The sequence below is a fragment of the Scatophagus argus genome, chromosome 18, assembly GCF_020382885.2.
Source record: "Scatophagus argus isolate fScaArg1 chromosome 18, fScaArg1.pri, whole genome shotgun sequence".
In the NCBI taxonomy this organism is placed as follows: Eukaryota; Metazoa; Chordata; class Actinopteri; family Scatophagidae; genus Scatophagus; species Scatophagus argus.
Genome location: NC_058510.1, coordinates 16,585,950 through 16,609,807, shown reverse-complemented (window position 1 = coordinate 16,609,807; position 23,858 = coordinate 16,585,950). Strand labels below are relative to the sequence as shown.

The following is a 23,858-nucleotide window of genomic DNA, read 5'->3' as shown; positions in this document are numbered from 1 at the left end:
AAGAACAGCAAGAGCCAAACTGTCATGTTCCATCAGAGAAGCAAAGCATGTTTTTTGCCCAGAGAATCCACAGTCACTTCCTGGACAGTGGCAACTCTCTGTGCATGTGGCATCCAGGCCATCACTAACTACAGGACAACTCTACCTGCCTGTGATAGTGATGTCTCTCTCTGAACTACTTCCATGCACAGTTTGAGGCGCAGAATGACATGACGGCGAAGAAGTCCACCCCTCCTCCATATGACCAGATGCTGTGCATGACCACGGCAGATGTGAGGAAAACTCTCTAGACTTATAAGGATAGAGGGTAAATTGAATGCACCAAATTCTAGGGAGACCCTGGAGGACAATCTGAATCAGTCTGCAAGACACCTACAACTAAAGCATTCAGTGAAAGCTACACAGAAATGGTTTGAAGACAACAAGATGAATGTTCTGGAGTGGCCATGTCTAAGCCCAGACCACAATCCAATAGAAAATTTGTGGTTGGACATGAAAAGGGCTGTTCACGCCTGATTCCTCTGCAACCTGTGACAGAGCTTGAGCAGTTTGGCAATAAAGAATGAAGTGAAATTGCAGGGTCCAGATGTACAAGCCTGATTGAGACTTAACCCAGACTCAGTGTTGTGATTGCAGCCAAAGAGTACTGATTTGAAGGGGGTGAATATGTATGCAGTCACTTATTTTACAATATATATTTTTAATTAACTGATATTCCTTTGTAGAATTTATTAAAAACAATGAGGAGAAAAACGACCAATGAGATGAATACCTTTTATAGACACTGTATGTTCCTGTCCATAGTCAATATGCCTGAGCACCAATGTCAGGTCTCTGATGAGCCATATTGCAAGAGCAGGTGAACATAATCTGATGTAATGGAGAAACAATATAATGATATTATATTAATAATATATTAATATTTCACACCTGACTTACAGTGTGATATAGCACTACAATGAGTGACCCCAGGAACACTTGACCTTTTCTATGAAATAAGGAAACCAAGAGAAGTTAGGTGAAACTAAGATCTGTTTCCATTAAAGCAGCTCTTAAATCTATAGCTGCCCTTGGTCTTGGTCCACTGATCCTCCTGAACACTAGAAACAAACAGACAGTCTAATCTTCAGATCCTGAATTCCCATGTGACTGAACTATTCATATTTCTATTCCTAACATGTGCTCTAAACCACTCTTTAGTCCCGCCCTGGTCCCAGCTAGATTTTTACTCATTCTGAACATCTAAGTGAACGTCTTTCTTTTTAAGCCATCTCGTTCAGCTGAATGTTAGATATGCGTCTATTTATCAACACATTGATGCTGATGTTTTCTTTTGTTTTTAACAGACAATAAATGATAATAATAAAAACATCTTACCATTTCAAATCGATTTCAAAGTTTTAGTTTTGATTTTATTTAATCGCCTCACGTCAGGTTTGATTTACGCAGCTGAAGTGCAGTAAGTGTCAGCTTCGGACGCGTCAATCATACTGGGGATTTTTGTGGGCTACTTGAACGCGGCTCCCTGGTCAGCTGTAACATCTCTGTCAGGGGCGCGGCCTCCCCTGTGGCTACCTGCTGCTTCAGTCCCTGCTGCTGTCAGACTGTAACGGGAGGACGGAGGGTTTCATCCACCCACAGCGGCGGAGATGGCGGACGCGGCGGAGACCTGTATCAAGGTGGTATGCCGCTTCAGGCCCCTGAACAGGTCCGAGGTGGCCCGGGGAGACAAGTACATCCCCAAGTTTCAAGGGGAAGACTGTGTGCAGATTGGGGTGAGTGAGTTGATCTCTGCAGCTCTGGATCTGAAGTCTGTGATGAAGTCATAATGTTACGAAAAAAACATGTTTAATTCTCCTTTTGTAAAACAATATATATCATATATATATGGTTTTTAAAGGCGAGTTTTTTTAGTTGGTTGTTTACGTGGATCGTCTGATCAACCTTAATGCAAAATTAACCTTACTTTGCATAACAACAGTACCCCCAATAAATAAGGTTCAACACTTTTCTGTATTAGCCAAATAGAGAACTTTGCATGCAAAAGAGGCGAATGATGGCACAAACAGTTCTTTCCTTGTCTTTGTATTGCTTGCTGCGGTGTTTGCTCGAATGAATTAGTTTTGTACCTTAAGTGATGTGTAGGTCATTAAGTTTCCCCAGAATGCTGAAATGCATAACCACTCTTTTCTGGATGTCTTTTGCGCTTTTACGCACATCATTTTTCTCAGTGTGTCAGTTTGTCAACATCAGCTGTACGTGGTCAAATGTGTGTGAACTTTCATCAGTCAAACTGAAAATGGTCCGTTTAATCTAAATGCTTTTTCGGCCCCAGGTTCACTTGCTCTGCCTCTACCTCAGCTGTACTTTCAGGTTGATGCTAACTTTAGCATGCTAAATGTGCTCAGAAAGCTTTGGGGTCAGGCGGGAGCTAACCTGTAAAGGGTGACAAAGCGAGGTGAGCATACACTGGACTTTCGCCCGGGAGATAAATATGTTTCTAAATTTAATTTTTTTTAATCTCACAATGTTCAATAGGTGTTGCAAAGAGCTTTCTGGAAGAATGCCCTGAAGACTGCGTGTTTTCACATGATGGAGATGATGCTAGTATGTTAGCACGTTAGCTGCTTTGTTAGCAATTAGCCAAAACTGAGTCTAAATTGGATTTTGAGCTGAGGCACAAAAAAGGAAAGTTTAGGCTGATAAAAGCTGAGCCTTCTGAGGCGACTCTGACTAGATTAATTTGAAATGTTCCAGGGTGGTCAGTGTAGAGATTTGGGAGCAGCACGAGGGACTATCTTTTCTAACAGTAGAAAATCTGACACCTCATATGCCTCTATGTGATATACATAAGCAAACGTGACCATCGCGGAGAAGACTGGCTGTTCTTGAGCCATGTATGCATTGGGAGCAGCCTGATTACACTGTGTTGAAGTGTGCAGTGTACATTGTTGTATCAGTAATCAGATAATTTAAAAGCATTTCTGAGAAGGGACAAGCTGAACTTGTGCTGGATTGTAAGGAATTGAAATGTCAGATTCAGCGATGTAAGGATTTTTTGGTTTTCCAGTCAATCAGTTGACAATCTTGTGTCTTAACACAGCGTTTAGCAGTTCTGTGCATGATTGATAAAAAGCTGTGCTAAGTTATAACCCTGTGCTGGTAATATATATTAAATCTGACATGGTCTACATACTGTAATGTGATGCTATTGCTGTACAGCCCCTGTGGTCATTTCATAACTGATTACATAATCACTGGAAATTCTCAAATGTAGAAAAACATGGAGTAGAACAAGCAGAAAAGAGTCATGAAGTCAGTTACTTAGCAATAGCTGCCTAAGCAGCTAATGTTAGCAAAAGTTAGTGAGTACAGTATTGAGTGTATCACGTTGAACAAGTGTATGGTTTGTATCTTATGAATTTAACTTTTCATTTGTAAGAAGAAAAATGTGTCCATTCTTTGTTCAAAAACTTTATGCTCAGATGAAGTGAATCAGAGCATGTTAACTTGTCTTTCATTGATAGGTACACCTCCCGGCGTGTGCTTTTGTGTGTACTCACATATGAATTTTACTTCACTTTATTCACTTTATGCTGTTAAAGTATTTTTCAGACTCCAAGTGTTAATCTGTGCTTTCATTTCTTGGCAATGCTGTGTGATTATTTTAATTTAGCACTATTTACTCCACCTTTGATTCTGTGGGTCGAGATCCATACTGGAAGCGTTATTATTCCTATGACCACATGTTGACTAAATACTCCACCAAATATTTCCTCTCCACTCATTTCATTTTTCTGTACAAATGGACTGCCATCCTGAGCTTGGTTATTTCCGACAGCGCTAAATCCAAAAAGACTGGGATGATGTGTTAAACATAAATGAAACAGAATGTGACAATTTGACATATACTCAAATGAAAACAGTATAAAGGCGGTATATTTAATATTTCACCTTTACTGACTTATGTAAATATATGATTATTCTGAATTTGATGTTAGCAGCACATTTCAAACAAGTTGGGATTGGGAAAGTTTGGGAGTGCTCACAAACATCTGTAATCACCGCTGCCACCTCGTCTTAACAGGGTAAACCGTATTACTTTGACCGTGTGTTCCAGTCCAATACAACTCAGGAGCAATTCTACAATGCTGTGGCTCAGAAGATTGTCAGAGGTAAGATGTACAGTAGAATTCAGGTGTAGACACAGTGGCTGACACACTAAAACCATGGAGCCTTAACCTCAATACTTAGTGCGTATGTTCTTTGTCATGATGTGTACAGATGTGCTGGAGGGCTACAATGGGACAATATTTGCCTATGGGCAGACATCGTCTGGCAAAACACACACAATGGAGGTAACTGAATGTATCTGGTGTTGCTTTTTCCATTGGATAAAAATACTAAAGGTAGTGACTGAAAAGCCTAAACTGATTTTCATGTAATTGTTTCCTAAGGGGAAACTTAGTGACCCAGAAATGATGGGAGTCATTCCCAGAATTGTTCAGGACATCTTCAACTACATTTATTCCATGGATCAGAACCTGGAGTTTCACATCAAAGTAAGTTAACATCTCAACCTGGCGCTCAGGTGCTTTGAAATGCCAGTAGGTACACATCAAGATGTTGGCTCACTGGAAGCTTTTACTTTGCAGGTTTCATATTTTGAAGTCTATTTGGACAAAATCAGGGACTTGTTAGATGGTACGTTTCGAGTCTCTTGTGGTTTTTCATCATTGTCATTCAGACTCCAATGCAAAAAGATTGATGTTTCCTTTCTTTCTCCTCCACAGTAACAAAGACCAACCTGTCTGTACATGAGGACAAGAACAGGGTGCCCTATGTAAAGGTGAGACACAGGGGATTTATTTTCACGTTGAGAAATGTTTGCAGGAATGATTGTTTCTAATTTGGTCTCCACAATCCCACAGTCACAAGAATCTCCCAGCCATTTGTTAATGCTTTGGCCATGAATGACATAATGCGATGATGCCATATGTTGCATAACCTGTTTTTTTCATTTTCACCTATAAATTTTATAGAATTAGACAGATGAATGAAACAATATTTTAAAAATACAGAGCAATTGAAGTGATAAGATCACCCATTCCTCATAGCATTTCATAAGCATCAGCTTGATACAGTATGTAATGGACTTCTCAATAATCTAATAATTGTCTCTCTGTAAAGCCGACCTCCTGCGGGGCTGTTGAACTTTGCGTTTCCTTGTGATTGCATGTGTCCCCAGGGGTGTACTGAGCGTTTTGTGTGCAGTCCCAGCGAGGTCATGGAAGCCATAGAGGATGGCAAAAACAACCGAAGCGTGGCTGTCACAAGTGAGTTCATACACTGAGTGCCTTCAGTGTGGCTGGCTCTCATGAGTTCAACCTCACTGAGTCTCCTGACTGCAGCAAGATTCCCATCAGCCAAGACACTGTGTCTGTGCTATCCACACAACCAAATAAGAAAGAAAAGTAAAAATAGGCATGACTCATAATATACACTTTAATAGAACATTTATTTGCAGTTGTTGGTGCCAGTTTATGAAACAATAAAAATGTTAGCATTTGTTCACTTCTGTTTGCTTAAGGTAAGTTGTCTGCAGCCCATTAAGTCATTGACTGTATAGATGACCTGACTGCTCCCCAAAGCATCATGGTTGCCCCCAGTGGCAGACTGCAATATTTGTCTTAATCCCTCCCCCTCCACTTTAGCAGATGGGACATGGACCAAACTAAAACATAAAGATGTAGGATGTATGTTCAAGTGTTTGTTTTTCTTATAACTTGTGTTTTAGTGTGTTGTTTGATGCCATTAAAAGGGGTTGAATCATTATGATTGACAGCTCTCGGCTGCACAGACTCCGGGTCCAAATGACATCACCATCTTTATGTATGTATTGCAAACAGGGGAAAGCCACACATTTACTATTTTACCTCCACAAAGTCACTAGACTTGGACGAGACAGATTCAAATAGAATGGTCAAGACTGATTTTACAAACTGCAAAAACACAATCAACATTTCGACTTTTCCGGTTGAATCGTTTAATAGACCCTCCTATTAGCCTATTAAACACCCATGCCTTTTAGATTCCACACTTCCAGTTTGTAACACTTTAAGTTATTACATTTGCAGTCTCTAAGCCCAAGCTGAGATGAAGCTGATTCCAGTTACTGTTCTCGGTTGTATTGTTTTTGATTTACACTTCCTGTCTTTGTCTGTTTCCTGCCACTGTGATTACTAGCCCCACCCTGATTTGTTTCAGCTGTGCCTTGTTATCTCTCTATACATACCTGTGCTTTCCTGGTGTTCTAGTATCGTCTCATCGACCTTGCCTTTGCCCAGTCCTTGGGTTTTGTTTGCCTATATTCATTGCCTCCCTGTTTACTGAACCCCTGTCTTTGTATTAACGTCTGAGAGTGTTACGCTTGTTCTCTGAGTTGTGCTTGTGGATTCAGTTCTCGGGGCCCCGCTTGATCTAACAAAACTCACTTTGCAGTCATCAACGTTATTTTCTCAATCTTGACAAAACATCTTCAGACGCACGAAGGACATTATTGAATTGTCTGTCAAATAAGACTGTAGTAGACTGTGTCTACCAGTTCTACTATTTTCAGCACACCTGCCTTTGTTGAGAAGTTCCTGAGAAACGAGATCGAGTGATGCTCTGTGTGTGGTCTGCTACCAAAAACTATGTTCTGCCAGACTGTTTACGTAGAAATTTGCTGGAAATGGCTTTAACAATGCTCATATGCTGCATGTGACACATCAGTGCATCCACGTGCATCATCTTAGATAGTCATTAGCACTGTCCCTTAGCAATATGCTGCAATAGCTATCCATTTTCGTGCTGCAAAAATTATCATCATCATCAACATCACCTGACTGTTGTCTGTAATTCAGTCGCCCTTTAAAATCACTGAGAAATTAATGTATATATACTAATGGCATTGTGATTATTAATTACATCATCATTCATACAAATAATAGTAATTGTATTGTTAATAAATGGTCATAATAATGTAATATTAGCACAGTGGTAATGGTGTTTTGGTATGTGTGTGCTTGTTTGTACGTTAGACATGAATGAGCACAGTTCCAGGAGTCACAGCATCTTCCTCATCAACATCAAGCAGGAAAACACTCAGACTGGACACAAACTGACTGGCAAGCTCTACCTCGTCGATCTGGCAGGGAGTGAGAAAGTATGTTATACTTTTCAAAACCCATTTCCCTTTTTCCAAAGCTTAGACCTGAACCTGTAAAGGAATTAATATTAGTATATTAGTAATAGTATTTTTGAGTATTTTTTTCTGTTCAGAGTTATTATGGGAACCAGATGCTGTAATAACTTCTTTAATCTTTTAAACGTAGTTGCCTTCATGTTTGGCTCTTTCTAGATGCGGCCAGTCCTTTAGATCTCATTTCCGTCGCTCCTGAAGGCACAGTTTGCTTGCCAGTATTGACTGGATTTATGTAATGAAACTTTAATGACAAACTGCTGCTGCTTCCTGTCTTCAGCAGGGGACACTACGGTGATCTCTTCATAAGCACGAGATGTGAATAAGCCCAGGATAGCTCTCATTCAATGGCGTGCTTTTGTCAGACTTCTTCCAATAACCTCCTTTTGTCTCCTGTTGTTGTTCAAAGAAAATGAAGCCACCCCATCATCTTTGCCACTGTACATTTGACACAGCCAAATTACGATGACTGTCAAGTGTTTCTAACGATACCTGTTCCAGTCTCATCGTGAGAACGCTCCTCGTTTTGTGTGTTTCAAAGGTGGGTAAAACTGGAGCAGAGGGCACAGTGCTGGATGAAGCCAAGATGATCAACAAGTCCCTGTCTGCACTGGGACTTGTCATTGCAGCTCTGGCAGAAGGCTCGGTGAGGCACACATTTCATAAAGGATGTTTATTTTTTGTAGATTGTTCCTCATAACTGCTGATAATTAGTGGGCTTAAAAGAGGGAATGGGATTCAAAGTTTCTAAATAAACTGTGACTAAGATGATGGGTTTGGAAAAAACGCAGTATGCTTCATAAATGTTCATGACTGTTCTCGGTGTGTACCCTGTGTATTGTAATGTGTGTCTTCTCTCAGAGTTATGTTCCATACAGAGACAGTAAGATGACCAGGATCCTTCAGGACTCCCTGGGAGGGAACTGTCGGACCACCATGGTCATCTGCTGCTCACCCTCCTCTTTCAATGACGCTGAGACCAGGTCCACGCTGCAGTTTGGACAAAGGTACGCAAGCACGCACACACACACACACAAAGATACTGATCAAATCTGTACAGCACACTGCATGGAAATCATGGGAGTTATTTTTATGAAAGGTAACATGAGGCCAGGGATCAGTGTGTGCTAAAAGCAGAGTTGATAGCAAAAAACAAACAAAACAAAAATTATATTTCATCTAAATCTGTCCTGAATTGTTAGGCACGTGGACTCAGGCCTGTCTGTGTGTCCATTATCAGTGTGGCATGTTTACAAGAGAAGCCAGTGAGGGGCCATGTTCTTGTGTGTTCACTATACTAGCGGTATCGATTGTCATGTAAATCCAGGCATTAAAGGGAAGAATCCCAAAATGTTGAACTGTTCCTTTAGCACACTGCTGCCGGTCAGCAGACCCTGCAGTGAAACCCGTTTATAAGTGGCTGGGTTTGGTGATATCCAAAACAGATTGCTGGCTTTTTCTCACCTCCTCTTCTCACCAGGGCAAAGACTGTCAAGAACACAGTGTCTCTGAATGTGGAGCTGACAGCAGAGCAGTGGAAGAGCAAATGGGAGAAGGAGAAGGAGAAGAACAAGACACTTAAAAACACCGTCACCTGGCTGGAGACTGAGCTCAACCGCTGGAGGAGCGGTGAGGACTATACTGTCCGATAGCATCACACAGTTTTATAGGCCGCATCTGCTACAGTAAGACTCGGTGTAGGTCGTTTGAACACAGGCAGGTGAGCTTGAAGGGACCATATGCTTATCTGGAAATGTGTGGAGAGATAACATCTACAGAACATCTGAAAGTCTTCATCCAGATATCCACTCACTGAAATTTGGGATATGTTTTAAGAGTAATTGAAGATAATTTCTGTTTTTTTTTTGTTCAGAGCATATAAATTATGTTTGACAGCTCCTGTTCCTGCCCTAACTTATGGTCCTCTTGCAGTTTTAAAAAACTGACAGTAATTTTCCCAACCGCGACAGCAAATGATGTCCTGAACTGTAGATTTTCAATAGGAATACAGTGTAAATATACAGGAAATACAGGAATCTTTTATATGGCTTGTGATACATAAAAGATGATCAGTCTTTTGGTTTATAATGTTTTGGAAGAGATGAAAAACTAAGCATCAAAGTATCCTTGTCTGAGTTTCATAGAGCTGAATCACACACTGGCTCTATTTTGGGCTTGAAAGGAACTTGTCTTAATAAAGAATCCTTTGTTTCCATGTTAGCAGTGCCATAAAGAATACTGGTGTGGTTCTCTTCAAAACATGTGCATAATCATGTCTGCCTTACACTAATCTGAATTCATGAGAAATCTACATTTTGTCACAGATCTAATCCTTTAAACAAAGTTTTGCTTGAGGGAGGGATAGAGGAGGGCAGGAAGGGGACATGTGACAGCCACGCAGACTAGAGCTGATGTACCTATCTGCTGCCCCCTGCAGGAGAGAGTGTGCCAGCAGAGGAACAGTTTGATAAAGAAAAGGCCAAAGCCGAGGTCCAGGCCCTGGACACTGCGCTCAACAATGACAAGGCACCACCCAAACCTGCCCCCAATGCTCTGCCTGGAGTCAAACTCACAGATGCAGAGAAAGAGAAATATGAGGCAGAAATGGCTAAGCTCTACAAAGAGTTGGATGACAAGGTGAGGTTTGCTTTACTGGGAGTGTGTGTGTGTGTCTCTGTTAGATTTACTGACCTTTAAGAAAGGCTAGTCTTCTTTGTACAAGTATATATGCCAAGTGATTGTGTCCGTTACATGGTTTGATTGGTCAGGTCAGGTCTAAGGTGATGACAAATGGCACTGGAAAAGACATTAATGTCCAGTCACGATATTATCACACAACATGAAACTATGTTATTTTTCTCAAATGACATAGGACTGTATACTTCATGGTACATAAAAAGTTATTCCATATAAATGGTTCTCAGAGGGATAGTAATTCTAATAATGCATATGCTAATATTGTTGAATTATTTCATACTACAATAGTAATATGAATCATTTGACTATATATTTATGTTTATTGATGGATGTACTTTGACCCCATCAACCAAGCATGTTAATTTGACGGAAGGGTGTATGAAGGGTTTTCTCCGGGTTCTCCTGCTTCCTCCCACAATACCAAAAACATGCACATTAGGTTAATTGGCTACTCTACATTGCCGCTAGGTGTGAGTGTGAGAGTGTGTGGTTGTCTGTCTTTGTGTGTTGGCCCTGCGATTGACTGGCGACCAGTCCAGGGTGTACCCCACCTCTCGCCCGTAGTCAGCTGGGATAGGCTCCAGCTCCCCCGCGACCCTGACGGATAAGCGGTATAGAAAATGGATGGATGGACAAGTCTCCCAGACACTAACAACAATATCTGCTGCAACAATCTGCCTTTCTAAATACAACTAAAATATTTGAATATATTTTAAGATCAAAGCCATTTGTCTACAGGGGAACCATTAAACCTGTTTCAATAGCTATTTTCAATTTGAACAATTTGCACCTAGCATCATGAATGTTACACTGTAGCCCGAGTAATCATACAAAAACATTTTTGAACAGAGATGTTCAGTCTCTGTTCCAAACTCTGAGCCTCCTACATTCATGAGTGACTTATTAATGATGTAAATAGAATTGTTAAGCTAATATAAACAGTAATGCTAAAAAATTCAGTATTATGCATGGTGTTTCTGGTTTGATGTTTAAATGTTACTCTGTCCTTGTTAGGTGTAGTATTTCTATTGTTCACCAGATGGCGTGATTAGCCTCTTTTCAGTATTGCTCATGATTGTTGTGGAAATAAATGACTGACATATGGTATTTCTCTTTTCCTCACTCCTCTCCACCATCGATCCCTCCTCTGCTCCAGGATGATGAGATCAACCAGCAGTCTCAGTTGGTGGAGAAGCTGAAAGAACAGATGCTGGACCAGGAGGAGGTGACACAACCCCTTCCTCTCCCCAACCCTCCCGTCCCCTCCCAACACCAGCCCTCCAGTCGTTCCTGTTAGCACAAACCCAGTCTGACAGCTTTGAAAAGACCATTAGTAGCCCTGCAGGAGAGGTCAGACTGTAACTCACCCTCAGCAAGCAGCACAGGAACAGTCCAGATTGAAGACAGGAGGCTTTTTAGTTCTACAGAAATGTATCTTTTTGATCCTGTTACGAATTTCAGACTTCACTCCCTTTTCATATTCTTCCTAGACAGAGCGTCACTGTCTTTTCTTCACTCCCTCTCCTCATCCATAGCTTTTATCCTCCTCCCGGCGTGATCATGACACCCTGCAAACAGAATTAAACCGGCTGCTGGCGGAGAACGAAGCCTCCAAGGAGGAGGTGAAGGAGGTGCTGCAGGCCCTGGAGGAACTGGCCGTCAACTACGACCAGAAGAGTCAGGAAGTTGAGGACAAAGCAAGAGAGTTCGAGGCTCTCAGTGAAGAGCTGAATGAGAAATCGGTACTTTTGTTTGAATCCATCGGATGTGATGACACTGAGTGCTCATGATCTTATAAGGTGTGAATTTATTTATATTATCATCCACCACCAGAGTTCCTTGGCATCCATTGACTCTGAACTCCAGAAGCTGAAGGAGATGACCAATCACCAGAAGAAGAGGGTCACTGAGATGATGTCATCATTGCTCAAAGACCTGGCTGAGATAGGCATCGCCGTGGGAAGCAACGACATTAAGGTTACCAGTCCTGGTGTTGATGCACTGTTTCAAATTCAGAAATACAGTAGAAATGAGGAATATATTGACATATGGTCAGAGCGGCACTGGCCTGCTGAGACGAAATCACACACTGATTTCAGTGACATTACTGCCAGCATAGGAGCTGAAACACCTGCTGCCATTACACATGTGCTTTGGGCCACGTGCTTCCAGGTTATTATCTTTGTTTGCATCCTGTCCCACAGAAGGGTATAACCAGGATAATCTAAGTTCCTTATCTTCTTTTCACCTGTGAAACAGTTTGAAAAAGGGTGAATAAAAAACTTTTTTAAAAAAGGACGTAAGATTTTCTTTTCTCTGGTTTGTTGTAATTCTCACTCTGACCACAAGAGGCTGAAGTGCACCGCAACCCCATGTTCTAAATAGGACAGAAATTTTCCTTTAAGGTGAATTTGAATTTTTTGGTGCAACTGAAACACAAAATACATAACTTATTGTGGCCTGGCAAAAAAATTTTCAACCTGTCATAAACACAGGAGAAAAAAAAAATGATATAGAAAATGGATCACCAGATTTTCTTTTTTTTCACTCGGCTCTCAGGGCATCTGTACAAAACACCCCAAAGCACGTTCATTTTATTTGTCACAAGACACAGAGAAAAGCAGTAAATGTTCAAATTTTAAAAGGTCATAAGTAATGTTTTTGAATTTTTCACAAAAATGGCTACATTACTTAAAATAATTATAGATAAATTTTCAGTCGATCAATTGATTAATCAGTTCAGCTGCATGACCAGTCATTTAGCTTGTTCAGTTCTTGTTAAGCCTAGAAAATGTTAATATATTATGAGTAATACCTTTCCTCACAGCCTCATGGTGACATCTTCTTGCTTATTTCATCAAGCAAACAGTCTAAAACAAACACAAATTACAAAGATATGAAACAGCAAAATACAACAGAACCAATGACAAACAGGTGATCATCACAACTGTTGTCCACAAACTAAGTGAAAACTCTTCAGCAGGTCTGTTTCACACAGGTTTTAGTTTCCAGTGTGTATTCATGACTGCAGGGTTAAAATCATGCACCGTTTATTTTAAACTCCATGCCTCAGCAGAAGGGATAGGTCAAGCATCTCTTATGGAAACATACAGTACTGCTGCTTTGTAAGTGCCGATTGCCTTACAGTACAAATGGGAACTGAACCTTATCCTGTGCCGGAGCTATTCTCCACCCATCAGCACGGCAGTTTCTCCAATGTGAGGATTTGCTGATTGTTTTTTTTTTTTTTTTTTTTTTTTTTTAACTATTGTTACTTTAAAAACTTTCCCATCTTGCCTGATGGTCAAACAAAACAAACAATCTCAAGATCTTCATCTTTTATTATTAAAAAGTAGTGAAAATTGTTGTTCCAGCTCTAGTTGGCATTAGATGAAATTTTCTGTTGATGCAGTTCCTGTAGATGAAGCTTTTGTTATTTAGCTGTAATGGGCACTGGTTTTCACTCAGTCATGAGTAGAAATATGCAAGAGACTCTTACTTACTGTTACTTATAGCTATACAGTAACCCAGTAATTATAATATACATTATATAGTGTATTTTATAATTTTGGGGGGGGGGGGGGGGGGGGGGCGTTTCTGGCAGATTTGGTCCCCCTACTCCCAGAGGTGATTCCATGGTTACGGCCTTGCTATACAGATGAAATGAAAAAAGAAAACACCTTCTGTGGGCTGAGGAGACTGTTTGTTTTTTTTTCTGACCTCTCAGCAACAAGAGAGCAGTGGTCTCATTGATGAAGAGTTCACTGTGGCCCGTCTCTACATCAGCAAGATGAAATCAGAGGTGAAGACGATGGTGAAACGCAGCAAACAGCTGGAGAGCACCCGGGCCGAGAGCACCCAGAAGATGGAGGAGATGGAGACGGAGCTGACTGCCTGCCAGCTCCGCATCTCCCAGGTAACCGCTGCTCGCCACCGCTGCGTCTGCCATCACACGGTCACCATAGTGACAAATGTGGAGGTTAATTAAAATGGCGCATCACGTGGTCGTCAATCAAACAGCGGCTTAATAACAGATGAATTCTTTTCATGTTCATTACTGTTCATAGTTGTTTTAATGTCTTTTTCCAGTATGAAGCGAAGATCAAGTCCCTGACAGACTCCCTCCAGAATGTGGAGCAAAAGAAAAGACAGCTGGAGGAAAATGTGGACTCTCTCAATGATGAAATAGTCAGGATCAAAGCCCAAGGTGAGCACAGCTTACTGTGCTGTCACATAAAAAAAATCCAGCATGAAGCCTTTCTTCTCTAGAGTGCATTTTAAGTTGTGATATCTTGTTGAAAATGTTTTACGGAGCCATCTGTGGTAGTTCTTCATGTCGGGGTGCACTTCAGTTGTCAGAACCAGACCATTTCAGAGTTTCTGTTTACTGGTTTACTGAACAGTTTTGTTAGATATTGATTATTCACACATTGCTCATGTCCCAAAATAAGATGCACCAATAAAACAATATCCTTTTATTCACTTTAGTGGGGATAACTCTGAGCATATGTGTTCTTCTGCTGTTTGATAGAGGCCTCAAAAGGAAAAGTTCAAGAATTATGTTTTTAGTTGTAATACCAGTTTAACTTTCTAAAACACATTTTTCCTTTGCATTTCCCTATATGAATGTTGTAGCAGCAGTAGCAGTTTTCACAGAGTACTAATGATATATCAGTGTCACATTTTGTGATTTTTTTTCCATCTCCTTCCAGAGAAAGTCAACATCATGGAGAATGAGATCCAGTCTGCCAATGAAGTCAAGGTACTCTACCACTAAGCTGTCACTGATAAGTTGTGCTCTCCAGCCAGCTAGAAGTTGTAACTACAGCTGTTTTTGTGTGTGCGTCCAGGATGCTGTGGAGAAGCAGATCCAGTCTCACAGAGAGGCCCATCAGAAACAGCTCAGCAGCCTGAGAGACGAGCTGGACAACAAGGAGAAACTCATCATGGAGATGCAGGAGTAAGACACCAACAACACCACCGCCACACACTTCTTCACTCATGAAGTGGGACTAATAGCTCAGTGCTGATGCTGTTACTGACATCTGTGCAGCCTGAACCAGAAGATCATGCTGGAGCAGGAGAGGCTGAAGGTGGAGCACGAGAAGCTCAAGACTGCCGACCAGGAGAAGAGCCGCCAGCTGCAAGAGCTCACGTAATGACTCGATAGTATGCTATAGCCATGCTTTAGTCTGTTTCCCTTTAGACAATATGCATGAAGCAACGTCCATTTTATATTCTGCAGGGTGCAGCAGGACAGGCGGGAGCAGGCCAGACAGGATCTGAAGGGACTGGAGGAGACTGTGGTCAGTAGTTGGCATGTCTGTTTGAATTCAACCTGATAATGAAAAAGAAAGAGTTGATTGTAAATATGGTGGAAGTGAATGGAATTCCATTCAGTTTTCATTTTTCATCATTAGATTTGACAAAAGTGACGTTTAAAAGATTCAGCTGCAACATTTCGAGTCAGAGACAGTTCTCACTTTCTCAATGTTGTGAGCGCCCTCAAATACAAAAAGTATGGGCAGCACATGTATTGGGATGCTCCTTTAATGATATTTATCAGTTTCTTTGGTCAGCAAAAGTGGTTTAAAAGCACTAACCTGTTAGCTTCAGGGATTAATAGTTATTCAGCTTCAGGAATGAAGCTCTCCCAAGTCCATACTTTTGAGTATATATACTGTGTTTATTCTGGAAAACTGGAAAAGTATACTAAAAGCAGTCACACTTAAAAAGTCTGATTTTATTTTTTGTGCTGTTGACTTCTCACAGCTGGAGGAATTCACATGACTTGTGCCTGGTGGTAAAACAGCTTCAGTAACACCTTTGGAGGACAAAAAAATAACTATTGAAATTTTGGGAAAAAAAGGATTTTGCTCCATTTTGTGAACTTTCATTGTTCGTATTGCATCGAAAAACGTACGCTGCAGAGATTATGAATGTCAGATCACGTCAGGATTAGATTCTAATTGTTTCCTTACCCTAACACAGGCCCGAGAGCTGCAGACTCTACACAACCTCAGGAGGCTTTTTGTCCAGGACCTGGCCACTAGAATCAAAAAGGTATAATTCCTGCCAGTATGTAAGTTGCTCATGGTACATCGTTACTGTAATCATCATCCTGTGATCTGCTTTTGTATGTGATTTGGTGTCCTCGCTAGTGAAATATCACACGAGGAAAAAACACTGACATATTTGGCTCATGCACTGGCTGAACTCCATTTAATTTGCACCATGATTAAATTTTAATGAATCCAGGGAACACAACAGAAAGTGTCTGCAGTAAGTAGGCCATCTGATTCTTCAAAGGTAGCAGCTGTAAATTAGGGAGCAGGGACCTGAGCAGGGCACTCATCTCCAACCCTCAGGCTGAGGTGCGAACAGATACACAAAGGCATTGCAGGCTTTCCTGGAAGACATAATAAGCCATGGTGTTGTACCCGTCCAAAATCTGCTACTTATCATCTCATTTAGCCACACATGGGATGCTTTGGATTCAGGGGTTTTGTTACAGACGCCTGGTTGTAAAAACTGCATGAAACAGACAGTATGTTGCATGCAGGTAAGTTGATAAATGAATGCAGAGGTAAAACGTGGAGAGAAATCAGTGTACAGATGAAGCTCTGTTTTATGTGCAGAACTCTCAGATGAACTCAGATGACACAGAAGGCAGTGCTTCCCAGAGACAGAAGATCTCATTCCTGGAGAACAATCTTGAGCAGCTCACCAAAGCTCACAAGCAGGTAAAAACATGTACACACAGTCACCACAGTGCTTCCTCCTTAAGCTAATCACGGAAGTGTCTTTCACCAGATTTTGTGTGTGAAGGCTACATGCTGTCCTTTCAGTTCCTCTCCCTCTTTGTGTCATATGTTATCGCTTCTGAAGCTGCTACGGGACAATGCTGACCTTCGTGGTGAGATTCCTAAAATGGAGAAGCGTCTGCGGGCCACTGCTGAGCGGGTCAAAGCCCTGGAGTCCGCTCTGAAGGAGGCCAAAGAGAACGCAGCTCGCGACCGAAATCGCTACGAACAGGAGATGGAGCGCATTAAAGACGCTGTCAAACCCAAAAACATGGGCAGGAGACCCTCGGCGCAGATAGGTAGGTGGATACGCAGACATATATGTGGAATTATGTCTTACACTGGACTAAACATCTTGAAAATGTGCAGAATGTGCAATAATGTGGTTACATGCAAGACAATGTATTAAAAAAATTATAAAGTGCAAAAATAAAATAATTTATTTCAAGGTTTTTCTACAAATCAAAACCAAAGCATATCAAATCTTAAAGCAACAGTTTGGCATTTTGGGAAACATGTTTATTAGCTTTCTTGCTGAGTTAGATGAGACCACTCTCTTGTCTGTACATTGAATCATCTGTACACAAACAGAAATGTAAAAGCAGAAGCGTCTGCAGGCCACCGCTGAGCGGGTCAAAGCCCTGGAGTCCACCCCGAATGAAGCCTAAAATGCAGCTTGTTACCTAAATTGCAACAGTTTGTGTTTTTATAGCGAGTTACCTGCTGTAACTGTCAAAATCAATATAAATAAGCGTTAATTTAATCAATATAATTTTCCCAAATACCAAACTGTTTTGTTAAATGCAATGATAAATTCATGATGTCTCATTTAGTTCGCTGTATATGACCCATATTATTTGCGTGTCCAACCCAGCCAAGCCCATCAGACCGGGCCAGCTGCCGGGAGCTTCTCCTGGTGTCATCAGGTCCAACCTCATCCAGAAGAACCAATCTATCAACAGGTAAGGGAAGAATACCCACTAGCCAGAGTCTGTACTGTGTTCACTGACTGCTTGATAGTCAAGTATACTTGGCTACAGTCTGCAGACAGTGGTGGCTGGTGGAACCACGGCTGGACTGGTTTATTTGGCCAATTGAGGTGAGGTTACACATCAGTTTTATTGGTTTAGACTCTGGACTGGTTCAGATAGAGTTAAACAACACAGTCAGTTCATAAAGGACCTAGCATTATATGTTAGTAAGTACTTAGGTAAGGGGTGCTGCCCTGAGGCCAGTATGGAGAACAAAACCTAAGTGTCACATTATATTTATTAATGTTACAGTCAGATTGCGCATTTAGACTAATCTAATCTGATCTAGAGTTGAATATAGGTTATATTCTACTTTGTTAGCATGCTCACTTCACACAGTAGCTGGCTAATTATCAGCTCACAGGGTTAGCTAAAAATGTAAGAATATGAACATTTAGCAAGCTTTGAATGAACTTCAGTGTGCTGTGTTAATCAATACAATTAGGCAAGTCTGATTAAAATAAAGAGGGTTTTGTATTTTATTGTCATATGTGCCTCATAAAACTAAGACCTCCAAGCAGGTAACAAATAAATACAAGAGAAGATTCAGTTTCATTCCTTTTCTCTTCTCTTTCCCCTCCCACAGCTCTTGAGGATGGAGCAGCAACCCAAGCAAGAAGCCAAAGCCTTAGACCCAAAGATGTTTTTATTCCAAAATATTGAACTTTTACCTGGAAGCATTCTTCCAAAGTCAAAGTTTGTATATACTGTATATAATTATGGCCTGTACTGTGCAGTCTTTCAAGCCTCTGGCTCTATAAGAAACCAGAGCAATATTACTGCCTTGAATGACTATTTATCGGCCCTTAATGACCCTGAACACAAGAAGACACTAATATCATGCTGTAGATTGATTTTTAACTGTACTTAATATAAAAAAAGAATGGTGACCCTATAAATATTCCTGGATTGGCATTGCAGCACCGGTCCAGCCCCACTGTGTCTGTTTCTGTGTAGAGCAGAGGAAAATCAGAGACCTCTTAGTGATACCCTTCTGCCTGTGTATCACTGTTAGTGCAGATGATTGTCATAACCTGTCTCTTACATTCAAATGTATATTTAACCACATTTTATTTATGCTTCATGTAATTTCCTAGGTGAGTAAGAGCTGAGAGAGACGACATTTGTGTGCACATGCTCCGACTGGCTTTCCATCACTGTTCTTTATAATGGCTAGAGCTTGAAACTATCTCAAAACTCCTCAGCTTTTCTGAGATTATTTGACACCACAACTACACTCTTGTCTCAGGGCAAAGAAAGGCACTGTGAGTAGGTAGATACACGTTATTTATAACTGCAGGCAAGAGTTCACTTGTGTTTACTTTGTTTGGTAAAACAGTCATTATTTCTTGCAGATAATGTGCCCATACAGTGCAGGAAATGGCTGAATTTACAGAAGGAAAGTGAATAACTGATACCCGGCACCACACTCGAAGTCTGTCAGCTCTGTTATAGTAGTCTTATTAGCATTATTCACTTACACTACGCAAGTGCAATGAAATCCTTTTATAGTACAGAATATGGTATAAAGATAAGGCTTCTGGATCAGTTGTTTCTGTCAGTTAAACCTTTAAAACATTCATTTGAAATGTTTTGCTGAAACAAACTCATGCGCTTCTGTTCACTTTCATAAAATGAAAACGCAGCTGCAAGTATTGTTTATGTCTTAATGTTGAAAAGTCATTGAAACAGTTGTATAGGTTTTAAACACTCTCAGGAGACCAAAAACACTGCTGTGTCTTTCAGCCTCTCTCTTCTGTAGATCTGAACCTCAAGTCAAGTTTTTAATGTAGAGATAATAAATTTCAGTTGGAAACGTGCTTGTGGTTCTTTTGTTTTGTTTTGTTTTGTTTTTTGGGTTACCACGCTAGGACTTGCACTTTGTCATGCCTTAGATTTCAAAATGAACAATGGCCGTACCTGTCACTTCCCTCCTTACACCAACAGGGTGTGCTTTTACACAAATATGATAATGTTCAGCAAGAAGTGGTGTGATTAAATTAGCATGCAAATGCTCATACATTATTCTGAAATAATGTAAACATGTAGTTTTATTGCCTGAGGTTAATTTCAGTCCTTCCATAGTTTAAGTGTCTTCCACTGAAGACTCGCTGTGTTCCTGGATCATCCAAACACTAAATCATTCATGGTCCTGCTTGGATGGTGAACCTCCCTGCTGTGATTGTCAGATAGAGCTGGTGAGGGGTGGGCGGGGGAGCTGGAGGTAGGCATCTCTACATGTTTATCCAACACGTTTCAATCATGTATTTGACTTAAATAAAAAATAATGGTTCCTCTTCTAAATGCAGTGATTTTTTGAGGTACAAAATTAAAGGTGTAATTAAGATTAGAGGGGATCCCCTGGAACTCGTTCTGAGACCCCTGAGTGTCCGCGGACCCTGGGTTGGCAAGCTCCGGACAGTGAGGTGTTGGACCTGAGGGGCGCCAGGCCGGCCAAGGGGCTCCGGACGCTGTCTATCAGCGGTGACAGACGGGTGGGGTGGGAGCGACAGACCAGCGCCTGATAACTACAACGTCAAGCTAGACGGAAACACACTAACGAGGAGCGGATTTTAGCCGAATTGACCTTCAAAATAAAATCAGACTGCGTGCGTGGGAAATTGTGTTCAACACTGGCAAAATTTACAATAAAGTTTAACAGTTCATAATCTAACCATTTTGTTATACTCGGTGGCAACACGCTTGAAAATCTAGAGTTTCTATGTCACAGATTTCCACTGCTTCAATACTTAAGTATGATCAAAATTGTGGACACCTTTAACTTTAAACTTTAACTTAAACATGGAATATACGATAGACTTTGTTGTGGATGTTTGGATTTGACTTTATCACGCTATTATTGACAGTCAAGAAGGTCCAGTCACACACATAAAAAACGTCATTGTCACTTCATCTGCGGAAACGATGAACTCTTTTCAGGTGCTCTGTATTCATTCAAAACGTGGCGAGGTAGGTTCGCCAACTAAAGCTTTATTTTGAAGGTCGTAACCAGATCTGGCGTGTGTTGCCGCTACGAACTTGACGGCGTGTAGAGAGGCGGGGGATTGCGAACAGACCGACTGCCTGGGGGTCTGCAGCGGAATCAGTCGGAGAAGCCGACACAAGAATAGGTGGAAAAAAGTTGCTCCTAACTCTCTCCACGGTCGACGCAGAATACGGAGACACCACTGGAGTTTTTAAAGGTTAGTATGCTTCAGTTTTGCGTGGAGGGGGGGCTTTTCCGTCGCCTGGTCAGCGACAGGCTATTGGCTTCTGTCGGAGTTACTTTGTTGCTATGCACGCTGTTGCAGATCGGAGGGTTTGTAACCGAGTGAACCTGCGGTGCTTTTGTCCAAGCACGAAGCCTCTGGAAAATTGTCACAGAAATGTCTCCCACAATCGAAATATGAACATTTCCCTTTTTTTTGCTCATGTTTGTTTTAGATATCTAACAACTGGGCAGTATATCCACGTGATAACATCAGCCGGTGCGGTACGCACCTACAGATATTTTGAGCCTATTTTCTCGCGGTGTGTTCGGCTATTTGTCCCCGCTTGGGTGGGTGCTCTCTCCTGCGGGCACGTCCCTACCCGTCCCTCGCTCCTGGGATTCCTTGGTGATGTCGAGTCAGAGTCCTTTGTTATGAATGCACATGGATTAAACTCCTTTGTGTTGTATTTCTGCAGTCCGTGTGGGGCTGGAAGGGACCCTGCCCCCCACCTATGGCCCCCGCCGCCACCGCCACCACCACCGCCTCCCGCCCCAGGCGTGTTCTCAGCCCCCACAGTTTATAAATCCACGGTGCTTGTTTGCAGAGCTTCTACGGTGCATAATTACAAAAGAACACTGTTTTCATCCCGTGCGTATACAAATACGCAGAAAATAAGCCGCATGGATGGAGTGTAAAGCAGCAGCAGCAGCACATGTTGGAGTGGATGCTGCTCAGCAAACATCTGTTTTGAATGAAGCACAGGGACAAAGGCAGTCCGAGTCTCAGGGTGTTTTTGCTGCTGGTCTGCAGATGCATGCAGACAAAAGCACAGGTCGTGATCTGTGTTGGTGCGTACCATGGTTGTCTGACAGCTTCAGCCGTGACTGCTCGTTTTGAGTGCTGTGTTGTACTACTGCTTTGCCTCAATGCCATTTATACAAGTGCATTGTTTTTTTTTGTACTAAATGCCACTGATTTCTGGCATTTCAACCCCCAGAGCCATGTGGCTCAAAAACGTTTATTTCACAGGGTTAAAACCCACATCTTTCATCTTAATTTTGTTATCTGTTGAGGTTCTCTGTAGGAATCACAGATTTGCTCTGAGGTCACATCTGCAAACAGCAACAAAATCTACAGAATATCATGTCATGAAAGATCAGGTCAAGTTCTGACAAGCCCGAGCAAATCTAGTTATCATAACACATTGACAGCTGGCCCATCACTTTGAAAACCACTGATCGGTTTCCCAAAACGAGAACACGTGGACATTTGGAGAGTAACTGTTCAGTCACTTCTGCGTTGAGCTGTGCCATCCTAACACAAGCGTCTTTCGGTTCTCCGCAGAGCAACAAGTTGGCTCGCGCCCTCCTCCGAGGCTTCACTTTACTCCGACACCACGCTGTGACAGGGATTCAGTTGCAGCGAAATTTACTCGCCCGGCTCCTCTGCCAGAGCTTTCAGACATAGCAGCATTTGAAAGGGAGAAGGGGGAAGAGCGCGGTTGTAAATTTCTGCTGTGTTGTGTCTGAGGAGTCAGTTTAACAGTCAGGTTTTGTTGTAGTGACTCAGTTGTGGCCTCTTGCAAAGGTGGGTGATGTCGTGCTTGATCTTCTGCCAGCTTCTGTCTGGTTTTTGACGTTTCTCTGGGTTTTGTTTTGCCTCATCTTGCTCATTTCGCCTTTTCTGATTTGCCTCTTCAGTAATCAGCTCCTTGACGCTGCCAGGGAAATGGTGTTATTTATACTGGTTGAGATTTGGGAGTCTTAATCTTTCAGATAAGTGTCTCCAAGTTCGGATGCTTGTGGTATGAAGCGGACAGTTGCTGGTAATCCAGTAGATAAAGTTATGTTCGGACAAACATTGTGACATTCTCATACTTCATCAGTGTCGTGTTTTAGAGGTTTTATCCTTTATCTCAGATTGAGGTACACTCACAGCTAAAAGTCACACAAGACACTTTGTCCCAGTTGATTTCACTGGGAGGACGTTTGGACGGTGGCTGTCATGCTGTCACATGCGTGACTTGAGCTCTGACGGACTCCTGACTACAACTCTGACACCTCTTGCAGTGGCGTGAACTGTAGATTGTGAGCGTGTGGGCTTGCACAAACTAAAATAGACAGTGACTGTTCGTCGAGAGACATTCATTCATAAAGGCTTGGACACGTGTGTTGACATCATGGCTGAGGCTTGTACCGGGACAGACCGGACTGGGCTGTTGTCAGGCACACACTAAAAGCTCTGGCATGACGTAACAATGTGTGTGTGTGTGTGTGCGCTTCATGGTGTTGAAACAGATAAAACAGAAGCATTTTAAGCCCATTATGAACACGCAGCTCATCTCGCGTGGCCCTGCAGTCGGGCCCAGACGGCACTCCCCACTGTAACTCTATTCTGGGTGCATTGCTGTCAGTCTGAGCTTCAGCGTGCTTGTACATATTCCTTTACATGAGGATGTCCTCTTTATAGATTCAGCAACGTGTTCTCACGCCTCACTAGAAGCACCTGCTTTACGGCCCGCACTTCCATGTCAGTCCGCGGCGGTTGCTATTTCGGGGAAGAAGAATTTGATACGAGGGGAGCCGTGGCTCAGTAACGACTCCTCTGCAGCGGGAGCACCCCGGTATTTATTTGGGTTAACCGACAAAGGAGACTCTTCGACAGACGGATCAATGACAGGCCTCATCCCAGCACAAACCCTGCAGGAGTGGTGAGTGGCCCAGCTGTTTTCTGATTCCCACACTGGGTATGACACATTGAGAAGATCACCCTACGCTTTTTAAAGGTTTCTGACTGTGACTTGTAACGGCATTGATTTGAAATGTTGCCAAACTGTAGGACGCTTTATTTTTGGATGCAGTCTCTGAGGGAA

General features: G+C 42.0%; 2 protein-coding genes across 8 annotated transcripts in view; both read left to right on the top strand.

Moving 5' to 3' along the window:
* Positions 1–1,522: 1,522 nt before the first annotated feature.
* On the top strand, positions 1,523–18,623 carry LOC124049368 (kinesin-1 heavy chain-like). Of its 3 annotated transcripts, XM_046370905.1 has the most exons (27): positions 1,645–1,775; positions 2,336–2,458; positions 4,088–4,175; positions 4,285–4,358; positions 4,458–4,562; positions 4,656–4,704; positions 4,794–4,849; positions 5,249–5,336; positions 7,083–7,207; positions 7,785–7,889; positions 8,105–8,250; positions 8,724–8,872; positions 9,681–9,880; positions 11,097–11,165; positions 11,476–11,682; positions 11,774–11,917; positions 13,668–13,856; positions 14,030–14,147; positions 14,653–14,702; positions 14,791–14,900; positions 14,994–15,095; positions 15,186–15,246; positions 15,932–16,003; positions 16,579–16,683; positions 16,829–17,042; positions 17,618–17,705; positions 18,361–18,623. In XM_046370905.1, the coding sequence occupies exons 4-27, from the start codon at positions 4,353–4,355 to the stop codon at positions 18,365–18,367; spliced, it is 2,565 nt and encodes an 854-aa protein (XP_046226861.1). In that variant the 5' UTR covers positions 1,645–1,775; positions 2,336–2,458; positions 4,088–4,175; positions 4,285–4,352; the 3' UTR covers positions 18,368–18,623. The 3 variants fall into 3 exon arrangements, with proteins under 3 accessions (XP_046226860.1, XP_046226859.1, XP_046226861.1); XM_046370904.1 differs by lacking the exon at positions 2,336–2,458 and having other exon boundaries at positions 1,523–1,775; positions 13,671–13,856; XM_046370903.1 differs by lacking the exon at positions 2,336–2,458 and having other exon boundaries at positions 1,523–1,775.
* Positions 18,624–20,804: 2,181 nt separating this feature from the next.
* The window catches only part of arhgap12b (Rho GTPase activating protein 12b), a 51,687-nt gene continuing 48,633 nt past the window's right edge, over positions 20,805–23,858 (top strand). For 4 of the 5 annotated variants that reach the window (XM_046370908.1, XM_046370911.1, XM_046370910.1 and 1 more), the window contains exon 1: positions 20,805–20,977. The gene's annotated coding sequence lies outside the window, so the exon portion shown is untranslated. The remainder of the gene's footprint in view (positions 20,978–23,858) is intronic. The other variant, XM_046370907.1, reaches the window with a different exon arrangement.